This window comes from Podarcis liolepis (genome assembly GCF_965112155.1).
Source record: "Podarcis liolepis genome assembly, chromosome: 5".
In the NCBI taxonomy this organism is placed as follows: domain Eukaryota; kingdom Metazoa; phylum Chordata; class Lepidosauria; order Squamata; family Lacertidae; genus Podarcis; species Podarcis liolepis.
The window spans coordinates 79,597,264-79,610,962 of record NC_139556.1 but is presented as its reverse complement, the minus strand read 5'-3'; the positions used below and the strand labels follow the sequence as shown (position 1 = coordinate 79,610,962).

At 48.2% G+C, this 13,699-nt stretch overlaps 1 protein-coding gene across 4 annotated transcripts in view; it reads right to left on the bottom strand.

The window, feature by feature from the left end:
- Positions 1-8,325: 8,325 nt before the first annotated feature.
- The window catches only part of MED12L (mediator complex subunit 12L), a 167,352-nt gene continuing 161,978 nt past the window's right edge, over positions 8,326-13,699 (bottom strand). For all 4 annotated transcript variants that reach the window (XM_083503743.1, XM_083503744.1, XM_083503745.1 and 1 more), the window contains 2 exons: positions 10,344-10,425; positions 8,326-8,934 (listed from right to left, as the gene is read on the bottom strand). In XM_083503743.1, coding sequence (XP_083359869.1) covers positions 8,882-8,934; positions 10,344-10,425 — 135 coding nt within the window. In that variant the 3' untranslated portion in view covers positions 8,326-8,881. The remainder of the gene's footprint in view (positions 8,935-10,343; positions 10,426-13,699) is intronic.

Sequence of the window (13,699 nt, the reverse complement as noted above, 5' to 3'; positions counted from 1 at the left end):
AACATTGGGGACTGTCAGAAAAATGATAGATGAGCTTCCGCATAACTAAAGGCCAAATGACATTGGGACAAAAACCCCTGAAGTTCACACAGGCTGAACAGGTGTAACAGAGCATGCAAGTGAGTGCTATTCTACCTCTAACATAATATACACAGTGGCAGCAGAGGTCAACACACACCTGCAACTTTTTGACACACAAGATACTGTTAGTTTCTGTTCTTATCCCTGAGCAGCTGCTGGGAGTCACAGCACTCTGTTTACATTCCAGAGACCTTCCAGTCTCACGGGAAAGGGAGGCGGGATGTGACGTTAGTGGTTTCCTGTTTCCTTTGTTCCTTTGTTCAGTTGCTCTCTGCTCTCGCAGGGAGGGGATGTATATTTCTTTGCTCTCTGCGTAGCTAGAAAATAAAGCATAGCAATGTAGCTCATACTATCTCATCCTTCCACGTGCTGTTTTGATGCTCTGCTGGGACGACGTGCCTGAGGCCTTATCAAAGGATCAGGTCGTCAATTAATCGTCGGGAGGCGATTCCGAAGATGAGCCTTATCAGCTGGGTTGAACAGAGATTCCGACAGATACATTAAAATATATTTTCAGCTCTTAATAACATAAGAAAACCTACAATATTAAGGGAACTATGCCTTCATATTTTGAGGAGTAACTCCCAATGTAATGAAATCTGGAATTAGCATAGCATAAGTCTACTGCTGAAACAGAGCTTTTTCCTCTTGCCCCTTTCTGGCCCCTGGTGTCCTCAAAATCTGTTCCCAGAGGAATTGGGGACCCTCTGAAGCGGACTTTGAGGACATATGGGGAGGCAGAACAGGAAGAGGGAAAAGAAGAATCAAAAGTCATATTGCATAGGCATATCTTCATTGCATAAGTAGGCAGATACTGGGTGCAAGTGGATCATTATGCAGATGTTTTCACAACAAACACAACAGTTCAAAAAGTATTTATTACACTAAAGATTCGGACATCCTGTGGGAAGGTAGAAATGCATCAGCCGGGTATAGCAATGCAGATTTCATTTGACATAATCTGACTAATTTGCTCAGTAGAGATTGTTTATTCACAGTAAGCCTTACGATCGGCTTATCACAAGGCAAATGAACAGTTCATACAGAAAACATAGTCAAATAGTCTCAAGTATTTTTTAAAATGCCCTACATGAGTCACATTCAAAATTTGTGCATCTAATTCTAAAAGGTTATTACAGAATACTAAAAATTCACAAAACAGTAGTTTCTTTTGATTATTCTTTACTCGAATATGGGCAAATGTCACTTCCACAAGATTAAAATAGTTTCTGTTTTTATAGTAATAAATCTGATGATAATTTACTTGTGCTTTGGCAGCAAATTTATAAATAAATACAGCTGAATTTATTTACACAACTAAAAATAACCAAATTTTTGAACACCCACCGTACAAAATAATAAGTAACTATTTCTGTGACTAGAAAACTAAGGCCTAGTTCTCACAAACAGCAGATGAGGTGGTAAACCTTTGTCAGAAATGTACCACTTTAGACTGAAGCTGGGATTTCATGACTGAATAAAGTCATACAAAAATAAAACTACCCATGTTCTAGACATGACAGTTTGTGTAAAGGAACATTTTTTCATGGGGAGTGTAGACCCAGTTGAGTGGATGAAGTGATTTTATTTAATATATATGGAAAAACCATAGGAAAGTAATAGTTCTACAGCATTTCAGAAAACAGCTATTTCCTTACATTTCAACTGTATTATGAAATCTTTTGGAAAACTGTTTAGAATACCTGGAAACATGTGTAAAAAAGAAGAATTAGAAGGTTAAACAACTTCCCTGAAATTATTCTGAAATACCCACACTGAGAAATAGAAAATGGTTATCTTAATTTCCGGTGCATGCTGTGGAAACCCATTGTCAGTGTCAAAAGGAAGGTCAGGGGTAGCGAGCGCGCGCCAAGTTCAAATGTGGAGGCGCGCGGAAATGAAGAAAGCCCGGAGGAGGAGCCCAGCCCCAAAGCACGAAGGAGGGGGGAACAGGCATCTCAGGAATCCGCTTCAGGAGAGAGCAGGAGGGAAGGAACCCAGGGGGGCAGAAAGACCCTGCGGAAAAGGAAAGACAGGAAGAGGTGGTCTAGCACAAGCCTCTTAAGTTGGTGCAGGGGCGGGAGCGAGTCAGAGGGGACTTCAAACGTCTGACGTTAAAGACACGGGGCTGCACGCCTCGGTTGTGGAATCTATAATGAACTGCAATAAACATCCCTGTATATAAGAAGAGCTTGGCGTTGGTCTTTTGTGAGCTGAGACCTGAGGCAGCCTCTGACAGTAAGTCCCCTCCAAAACTACGCAAAATTTTTTTTTGCAAAGCTCACGAAGTTTGGCAGCCCTGAGTATGGAGCAGCAGATAGCTGAGCTACGCAACGCAGTCTCCCGGCTTACCACTGAGGTAGTGGTCTCCCAGAAGAAGGGGGAAGAGGCAGAAAAGCGGTGCCAAGATCTGCAAGCCAGGTGGGATCATGCATGCCAGGTGGGGTTCCCGGGGACCAGAGCGGCTGGAGTAGCACTGGGCAGAAGAGGGGGCAACTTGGTAGCCCACTTCGATGGGAACCTGCAGCAATACCCCAGTTTTAAAGCAGACGTAGAATATGCGTTGCACTTGCTTCGCGACGACTTTAAAGATGAGGAAGAGAAAGTGGGGTTCATTGTGTCCCACTTGCATGGGGAAGCGAGGGCTTGGTTGCGCAATCTGTGGCGTGAGGATTGTCCTGCTCGAAGGGACTCTGATGAATTTATCAAATGCATGGACGCTTGCTTCCAGTCTAGTGTGGATGTGGATGTGGCACGCCATCAGATCCATGGTTTAAGGCAAGGCAAGGCTTCCGTACGTCAGTATCATGCTCGCTTCTTCGCCTTGCTGAATGTGCTGCGCTGGGAGAAGGATTCTTTGGCTGTCAGAGACTTATTTTGGGAGGGGCTATCTGGCCCTGTGAAGGACGAGCTGGCTAGGGGGGACAGACCTAAAACCCTGGCAGACGTGGTGCAGCGAGCGCTTGCCATTGGAGTGCGCCAGGAAGAACGCCCTTGGCGCAATGAGGGGGGTAGCCAGCTTCACGCACCGCCCAGAGTGCCTCCTTTCTTTCCCAGAGATCCAGGACGTCCGCGTCTCTCCCCTCAGCTGCAGCCAGGGGAGGAGCCTATGGAACTGGGGAGTGCTAAGGCTCAGTCAGTGGCCGGAGCCCCAGCGTCCGGAACAGTCAAGAAGAAGCCTCCTAGAGGGAACAGGAAGTGTTACATCTGTGACTGTGCAACGCACATGGCGAAAGAGTGTCCCCAGAGGCTCCGGCAGCACACTGCAGCCTTGGCAACAGTAAATGCAGCAGCACAGCATGAAGAGCTGTTTCAGGGAAACGACAATGCCTGGCTGGAATCAGCAATGTTGGGGCACAGCCAGGCAAGTCAGTAGAGCAGTCCCCAGCGCTTTTGCAGCCTACAGACCCCCTGCCACCCAAACCTGTAGTGCAGCTCACTGCAACCCTCCAGCTACCTAATGGACGCACCCTGGAGGTCCCCATCACAATTGACAGTGGGAGCAACGCAGACTTCGTGGGGGTGCAGTTCGTCAAGCAGCATCGCATAGAGCTTCTGCCAGCCACGCTGCCATTGAACGTCGTCACAGTGGATGGCAGGAAACTGCTGGGGGGGCAAGTGGTACAACAGACGCCGCCCATGGTGATGCAGATTGGCAATCACCGAGAAGTCATCAGTTTCAACGTCACCCGCCTGTCAGACACGCCTATAGTGTTAGGCATGAGTTGGCTGGATAGGCACAGCCCGACCATGGCGTGGTACCAGCGGCAGCTCACCTTCGGCTCGTCCTATTGCGCGCAGCATTGCATCCAGACCGGTCAGGAGGAGGAGGGCCAAGAGGAGGGGCAGCAGCTACGTCTCAGCATGGCGCAAGCAGTACCCCTCAAGTACAAGGGGTTTTTGGAGGTTTTCTGCGAAAAGGAGGCTGACCAATTGCCACCTCACCGGCCCTACGATTGCGCTATTGACCTCTTGCCAGGGACAACGCTGCCGCCTGTGAAGCTGTATTCCATGTCCGAGGAGGAGCTGCAGGAGCTCCGGGAATTCATAGACCACAATCTGCAGCGGGGATTCATCCGAGAATCGAAGGCTGTAGGGGGCAGTCCTGTGTTTTTTGTGAAGAAGAAGGACACGCCCCAAAAGAGGCTCATCGTAGACTTCAGATTCATAAACTCAAAAACAAAGCCCGCGGCCTTTCCCATGCCCAAGATCGACGACCTGCTCGCGACGGTGCGGAAAGGGAAGATCTTCACCAAGTTGGATCTCCGCGGAGCTTACAATCTCATACGTGTGCGAGAGGGTGATGAGTGGAAGACGGCCATGTTCACGCCGTTGGGCACCTACGAATACAGAGTTATGCCGTTTGGTCTCCAAAATGGCTCCCACTTTTTCCAAGCTTTTATGCATCATGTGCTGGCGGGACTCCTCTACAAGAAGTGCGTATGTTTCCTCGACGACATTCTGATCTTCTCAGAATCGCCGGAGGCTCACGAGAGCGACGTGAAGGAGGTCCTGCAGAGGCTACGGGAGCACAGGCTCTACGCCAAGTTGGAGAAGTGCCAATTCGACGTGACGGAGGTGGATTTTCTGGGCTATAGGCTGTCCGACAGGGGACTAGCCATGGACAGTGCCAAGGTCCGCGCGGTGTTGGACTGGAAGAGCCCGCGAAATCGGAAAGAGGTCCAGAGGTTCGTCGGCTTCGCCAACTTTTACCGCAAGTTCATCAAGGGTTTCGCCAAGGAGACGGCAGCTATCACGGACACTCTCAGCTCCAAGAAGAAGAAGTTCACCTGGACGGACCAAGCGGAGCAGTCCTTCAGGAGACTTAAGAGTCTCTTCGCGTCCGAAGAACAGCTGCTACACGTGAATCCTGGCAGGCCCATGAGGGTGGAGACTGACGCATCTGACAGAGCGGTGGGGGCCGTCCTCTTACAGGAAGACCCGCAGGGAAACTGGAGGCCCTGTGCTTTCTACTCCCGGAAGCTCAGCAAGTCGGAGCAGAACTACACCATTTGGGACAGGGAGTTGCTGGCCATCCACGCAGCTTTCAAGGCGTGGAGGCACTTTCTCATCGGAGCCAAGCACACCGTGCAGGTCCGCACGGACCACAAGAACCTAGAGTACTGGCGCACGGCGAAGCTACAGAGCCAGAGGCACATACGCTGGGCAGAGTTCTTTGCGGATTTCGATTTCAGGATAGAGTACATCCCAGGCGACAACAATGTCATAGCAGATGCGCTCTCCAGGAAACCGCAGTATCTCGAGGCAGCGGCACCGGTGGCAGCCAAGCACATTTTTGCACCGCAGGCGTGGGCGTGCGCTTCAGCCGCCGTGGACCTGGAGGCGGTGCGTCACGCGTTGCAGGCGGATCCATTCGCACAGTCCAAGATGGAAGAGGTGCGGAGGGGCACAGCGAAGGACGACGAGTTCCAGATACACGACGGCCTGCTGACCCGTAAAGGTGCTCTCTACATTCCGGGAGACGATCTCCGCACGAAAGTTCTGCAGCAGTTGCACGACGCACCCAGCGCTGGCCACTTCGGCAAGGAAAAGACGACAGAATTAGTGGCCAGAGACTTTTGGTGGCCCCAGATGCGAGGGGAGGTCGCGGAGTACGTCGCCAGGTGTGACACGTGCCAAAGGTCCAAGCCAGTGCACCAGAAGCCAGCGGGACTGCTGGAACCACTGGAAACGCCACTGCAACCGTGGGAGAGGGTGGCGCTGGACTTTGTCACTGATCTGCCCAGTTCGCGAGGCAAGACGGCGGTGCTTGTGGTTGTAGACCTGTTCACCAAGATGGCGCATTTCATTCCTTGTGCGAAGGTGGCGACAGCGGAGCAGACAGCCAAACTGTTCATCGACCACGTGTTCAAGGTGCATGGCTTGCCACGGTCCATTCTGTCTGACAGGGGGCGCCAGTTTGTGTCCAGTTTCTGGCGGAAGCTCCTAGGGATCCTGCACGTCAAAATCAACCTGTCGTCGGCGAGACATCCGCAGACCAACGGCCAAGCAGAGAGGGTCAACGCGATCATGCAGCAGTACCTGAGATGTTACGCCAATCAGCGACCCGCGGCTTGGGTGGATTACCTGCCGATGGCTGAGTTTGCCTACAACAACACGAAGCACGCGTCTACGGGGGTGACGCCGTTCTTTGCTAACAATGGAAGGCATCCCAGAACCTTCCCGGGGCTCGTAACGACGGGGGAGGGGGAGCCACAGGAAGCCGACCATTTCGCAGCAGAATTGCAAGAGGTGCACGACGAGCTACGGAGACATTTAGAGCTGGCTAAACAAGCCTATAAGGTGCAGGCGGACAAACACAGGAGGGAGGGGGAAGACATCCAGGTGGGAGACTGGGTATGGTTAGCGGCCCAAGCGGTGCCGGCCAAGTCGTTAGCTAAAAAGAAGCTAGGACACAGGCAACTAGGGCCGTACCAAGTTGAGGCCAGGATCAATCCCGTAGCGTTTCGATTGACCCTCCCCGAGGGTTCCAGAATGCACCCGGTCTTTCATAGGTCGATGCTCACCCCCTACAAGGCCCCACACAGATTTCAGGAGTCAGGGACGGCACCAGAACCAAGCAGGGAGTCGCCCAAGAGGGGGAGGTCACCTAAGGACGAACCAGTCAACGAGGTCACAGAGATTCTGGACTCGAGATGGGGGGAAGAGGGAGTAGAATATTTTCTCGCCAGGGAGGGCGCCCCGGCCAGCACCAACAGTTGGGTGCCAGACTACGCTTTGGACGAACCCCTCCTCAAGGACGAGTTCCATGCCCTTTTCCCACACAGGCCCATGCCAGCACAGTTTTTCGACGATTGGCTTTTTACGCCCACACTTTCCGCCAGCACCTTCCGAGGGTTCTCCTCCGCAGAGGAGACGACGCCAGAGTCGAGCCCTCCAAGGGGATCGTGTTCGGGGGTGGACACCGACCCTTCTTACTGGTGGGACGATCAACCAGAAGAGGACTGGCGCATGAGGTGGCGGGTGGGTCCTTGGCAAGCAGACCCCACCCAGGCAACAGGGGGAGGGGAGGACGTGAACATGTTGGGAGAGGACAATGGGTTCGAGTACACAAACAATGAACTGGAAGCAGAGGAGATCGACGTCGACGACCTGTGTCCGGCAGCGACCTCCGCAACGACGGAGCCCCCGGAACCTGCGCCCGAGCAGCGGGAGGGGGGAAGGGGGGGCTTCGAGGGGGGGATGGATGTCAGGGGTTCAGAGACAGAGACACAGGTGAGGGAGGAGACGGAGAGCGACGAGGAAGAATCCCAGGACAGTGAGGAAGAGGATGACAATGACTTGAGATCTTCCATGAGTCTCTCAAGTGAATCGGAGGATTCTCAGGAGGGGGCGCCCCTAGTCAGGACAAGGGGGGTCACAGGGGGGACCTGCCAGGAGCAGGGAAGCAGCAGGGAAACCCCGAGCGGGAGTGGGAGATCGGGGCCGGCTTCCCAGCAGGAACGAAGGGAAGAGAGGGGGGTTCCCAGTGTGACACACGGAGCGGAGCAGGAAAGAGACAGGGGAAGGAGATCTGGGGAGAACGTCCTGCCGGAAGAGGGGGAGAGTAGTACAGGGAGTAGTGTCAGTGTCAAAAGGAAGGTCAGGGGTAGCGAGCGCGCGCCAAGTTCAAATGTGGAGGCGCGCGGAAATGAAGAAAGCCCGGAGGAGGAGCCCAGCCCCAAAGCACGAAGGAGGGGGGAACAGGCATCTCAGGAATCCGCTTCAGGAGAGAGCAGGAGGGAAGGAACCCAGGGGGGCAGAAAGACCCTGCGGAAAAGGAAAGACAGGAAGAGGTGGTCTAGCACAAGCCTCTTAAGTTGGTGCAGGGGCGGGAGCGAGTCAGAGGGGACTTCAAACGTCTGACGTTAAAGACACGGGGCTGCACGCCTCGGTTGTGGAATCTATAATGAACTGCAATAAACATCCCTGTATATAAGAAGAGCTTGGCGTTGGTCTTTTGTGAGCTGAGACCTGAGGCAGCCTCTGACACCCATGTTAGCATATCTCCAGTGGAATTACAGGAAACAGAATGAAAACCTATGCATTTAATTATTCTAGTCTCAAACTGCAGTTATAGGCTGCAACCCTGAGCATGACTGAACATGTGATTATTTAGGTTTTGGGTACTCATTTTGATCATCTGCAGGTAGGAGATCTTACTACGGAGATTTGTACTGAAGTCTAGTAGGCTTATTATTGTCAAACTACTGGATTTTTAAATAGAAACTTAATGAATACAAGTAAGGATCCTCCTTCAGGAACTTTATTACCACAATAAAAGCAACAAAAAATCAGGAACTTTGCAAACAAATTCTTTTATAAAGTGCTTATGAAATCTACAAACATGATCAAAATTAATTTAAAAAACCGAAATCAATACACATTTTATCGAAAACAAGGGGGGGGGGACCACCTTGTGCATTAAATAAAAAAAAAATGGAAGTGCCTTTTTCGTAAGTAGTTTGGTCCAGTGCAGTTCTTAAGAAAAACAAAACTTGTTTTCCACAAAAAGAAAGGAAGGATTTTTAATCCTGTAGAGGGGAGCAGGGAGTGTTTATACCCTAAAAGCACCAAATCCATATATTCTTCAGCAACAAATGTTCTTCATATAATCCCACATAATCCATACATTTATAATTAGTTAAGTGCAAAAACAAAACAAAAAAATCACCTATTTCTTATATATTCACATCAGTTGCAGCACAAAAAATTGGGGGGGGGGGAGATAATTAGTGCAACAAATTCTGTTTCCCTATTCTTCAGTGCAAACACTTTGTCTTATTCCCATCTTCCAGATTCAGAAGTTTGAAGGATGGCCATATGGATTCACACCTTGCTGTGGCTGGTTACCTAGGAAATGGGGGTGGAGGGGGGGAGAACATGCCCAAATGTTAAAATCCTGTGCCAAGTTACTGAAGTCAATGAGATTTAATGCCGGGTTAATGTGCGGAGGATCCCCACTGATTTCAAAAAGAACATATTGGCAAGTATAGATAAACTGGTGGCAAACGGTACCCAAATCAAGTACATTACAACTCTGCGTTTTTGGTTATTTAATGGGGAGTAGAGGTCACTGAACAACTCTCAGCATCCTTAAACTCCAGTTCCCAGAAATCTTTGGGGGGGGGGGGAAGCCCTGACTGTTTAAAGTGGTATCAAGGCATTTGAAACCTATGGTGTGAAAGTGCCTTAGCTTCAACAGCCACCTAGAATCACACCTAGTGGTGATCCTACAAACGAACATTTCAGTGGACCATATTTCCCATGAATGTGTGTGGATCGGTGCTCGGGATGTCTTATTGCTAACAAAAATCTTCATCAAGTGTAAGGTCCGACCATCAAAGCCCTGTTGCAAAAAAATGGCACCCGAGGATGCTGTGTCACAGAGTTGCTGCGACAGAATTATGATAAACATAAAGCAGGGCAGTTGAACATGTAGCCCACGACACCGGCCATCACCCATGTGGTTGTGGTTTGTCATGTGCTTGACAACCTCACCCTGATTTGATTTTTTGCAGTGCCAAACAGGTAGCAAAACCAAGGACTGCTACATATGGCTGGTAGTGGCTTGATCTGTAGAGGTTGTGTGATTTAGAACAAAAAAATCAGCACATTTCGTGGCTTGCAAGTGTCTGGTTTCACTGCCCTGGCTTCCCTCCTTATAAAGTACAGGCAACTCCCAGTTTAGGCACATCCAAATGATGCACAATTGCACCTACACCCATGGCACCAAATTTGGAAGTAAGCCCATGTCGTCATGAAAAGGGGGACAGGAGGAGCCAGGTAGAGGTGGAATGGGGCGGAGCTGGGCAGAGTGGGCTTTTGTGTGCTCTGCTAACACATGTAGAGGTCTGGAACGGAAGCCCCTCCGCAAAACTAGGATTGCCTGTACCAATTCCTCTCCTTTGGGAACTGTAGCCCTGGAGAAGGGCAAGTTACTCAGTTGCTTCTCTCACAAACACTTGCCAGTTAAACCGGTTTTAAAAGTTTGACCAACTATTTTGAGTATTCTGGGTGTGAGCTATACAACTTAGATGTACACCCGTGGCAGATCATATCCAGTACCCAGACCTACCCCTACTGATCAACAGCATCCATGCACGTGGCAATTTTCAGGTTATAGGCCTTATCACAAACTAAACTACTTTAAACCAGAACTGACTACATCGATATTTATTACTTGCGGAAAGTTAACTGGCAGAAAATGTACTTCCCAGCTGTAGAAACACAAAATACTTTATCCAGTGCTGCATACTTACTTGACAGCTGTTTTTGGAGTTGTCTGACAAGGGCAGCCGTCTGTTGTTGCTGTTGTGTCTGCTGCAAGCCTTGTCTTGGAAACTGCAATATTCAACACCAGAAAAAAAATCAGCAACACACTAGCAGGTATACCTACAATGCCTGCAATGTATTCTTGCCAACCTGAGAAGAAAGATGCCACTTATGAGAGTAATGAGAAATAACCCTTTCATTCTAATCTAGCTTGCACATTAAATCTGTGACTGAAACCAAACTTCTCTTCTTATCCCCTTGGAGGAATCCATGTGAAACAATCGGCTTGGCCTGGTAGACCAGGCTTCCAATCTCAGTTCAATTCTGGTTGATCAGTGCATTAGTGCAAGGATACTGGGTCACACTTGTTTTGGTGAAGATATTGCTGTGTAGAACAGCTTGGGTGTAAGAATCATGTGAGTGAAGAGGCAGCCCTCTTTTACTCACAGGAAGATGCAATAGAAAAACATACCCTCCAACATTTCTCCGATGAAAATAGGGATGTCCCATTCCATAATGATGATTTTACTATTTATACTCCACACATTTTACGGGGTTGCCCCAGCCACTCTGGGCAGCTTCCAGCATATATAAAAACATAATAAAACATTAAACATTAATAAAACTTCCCTAAACAGGATTGCCTTCAGACGGCTTAAGGATCGGATAACTCCATATTTCTCCCATGAAAATAGGAACATCCTAAGGAATAGTGGGACATTTGGGGATCAAATCAGAAACTGGGACGGCTTAACTAAATCGGGGGTGTCCCTGAAAAATAGGGACACTTGGGAGGGTCTGTAAAGAGAGGGCTCAAAAGTCAGCCCCACCTTTACAACTATATATCCGATAAAGTCATCAGTAAATCCAATGCTGTTCAAGTCTGCCATTGCTGGCTCCAGCTATGTACCTGAGAGGGAAGTGGTACAGTCTCTTGCCATCTCTGTCACACAACTGCAAAACTTCTCACATTCTCGGCTGGAAGCAGAAAGTGATGGTCTTAAGTAAGAAGCCAGGCAGGTAGGGGCTGGCTGAGGGCAAACTGAGGTTGATGGGGTAGTGCCTCATTTGCCCTAACGACAAGCCTACACTAGATTTAGAGACACTGGATTTAGAGACAGGTAGATGCAGTAGTGATGTATGGAAGTGAGAGCTGGACCATAAAGAAGGCTGGTCACCGAAGAATTGATGTTTTTGAATTATGGTGCTGGAGAAGACTCTTGAGAGTCCCATGGACTGCAAGAAGATCAAACCTCTCCATTCTTAAGGAAATCAGCCCTGAGTGCTCACTGGAAGGACAGCTCCTGAAGCTGAGGCTCCAATACTTTGGCCACCTCATGAGAAGAGAAGACTCCCTGGAAAAGACCCTGATGTTGGGAAAGATGGAGGGCACAAGGAGAAGGGGACGACAGATGACAAGATGGTTGGATAGTGTTCTCGAAGCTACCAGCATGAGTTTGACCAAACTGCGGGAGGCAGTGGAAGACAGGAGTGCCTGGCGTGCTCTGGTCCATGGGGTCACAAAGAGTCGGACATGACTAAATGACTAAACAACAACAACAAGTTGCAAAGAATTATCTTGGACACTGCATGAACACCACCCCCATTAGTTTCTCCAAACAAGTCCAAGAACCTAGAAGGGGAGACAGGGAAGGGGGGGGGGAATAGGACTGACAACTCAGGATGACTGGAGGAAAGAGAAAGATTATGCCAAGATGTTGCGATGCCACCATGAATCAGAAAACCTTGAAAAACCCATGTTTTCTCCAGAGTATTGGACTTGGGGAGCTGACTCCAGCCCAGTTTGTTCAGCATTGTACAGATAATATGCTAAGTTAACAGTAACACACAGTGGGCTCCTTAAAAAGCACCACAGAGCTGTTAGGTAAAAAAAACCCTGCAGCTAGACTGGCTTTAACCAGCTGGGGTGAATTGCCCTTTTCATCAACAGATGGTCATGATTCCTGACAAGGGATCATCTCTTAAACCATTTAAAGAATGCTTATCGGCCCCCACATACTCCAAGGGTGAACAATAAATGTACATACAACAAAATTCTGCTCCCCTCCTAGTAAGAATTCACAGATCCACAGATTTCTATGGACAAACCTTCAGGTCCTTCAGACATTATATCCTATGTAAAGTATGATGGTGGCGGTGATAAAACGTCACACATGCAATACTGACAACAATATAACATTTGATGCTCTGTGCCTTAGATGTTTAGCCAACAATCTGAATGACCCTAGCATGAAACCGCACATGTATTTTGGAGTGCTGGAATAAGGGATCACTTTGTACTCTTTTCTATTTTGTTTTCTAAGAAAGAAAATTAGAAAGTTCAAGCTTTAGCATCTTTTTCCTATGTTCATTCAGAAGGTAATGGATCCCTCTGGAATTGTTCTTTCAAGTTGTTGGAGGGTTCAGCAACTGGAGCTTTGTTCCCAGTATTTTGTTGGACGTTTAGAAGCCTACATTCTCATCTAGCTAATAATATTTTCCATACATCCAAATAATAAATTATACATTCATATTCCTTCAGTTATGCAGAGGAAATGTTCAGCTGCTGGAGGCATGTGTACATATTATGAAGCCGATAATGAAAATAAAACCCACTCTATATCAGGTATCATGTATGCAAATGAACTTTAAAGGGGAAATGCAAGCTGAGTTTGAAAAGAAAACAGAGACATTTCTGTAAAAATAAAGCTAATATAAGACAGTGCAAAGGGTTCTCAGGCGGAAAGGTTGGCTAGTATACATACATCTCTCTTTCATTAGAGCATGTTTGATCCTTTTGCATGTCAAACTCTACCATGCAACCCAACTCTGTATGAAATGTGTGCATGCATGAGAGTCAGTAGCCTTTATGATTAATGTTATGCAAACTGCTGAAGCTCTCAAGCATTCTTCACTCACAGTCTCACTGAGCCATGGACGTTGTAGTGTTGTTGAGCAAAGCAGGCTAACCTGATTCTGAAGGGCCAGAAAACCCCTTCCATAGAAATCTGTGGCCTTTGCACTCAGAATATGAATTTCATGAAATTCTGATTGAAGGAACCGTTTCTATAAAATGTACTTGCTGTCCTTTTCCTCCTCATTTAACACAACATACATGTGGATAAGAACACAGTTCTGTTATGTCCAACTATCAGGGAAACACCCCCAATCCCAGTTATATTATTTCTGGGATATGTAATTCTTGCTGCATTATACCTTTCCTGAAACCCCAAAGTAAAACCTGAAAGTGCATATTTTGGCTATACAATTGGTGAAGATTTATTAAGATAACAGTTTAACAATAAAAGTTTGACCGAGACATAAATTAGATTTGAAACTTGTT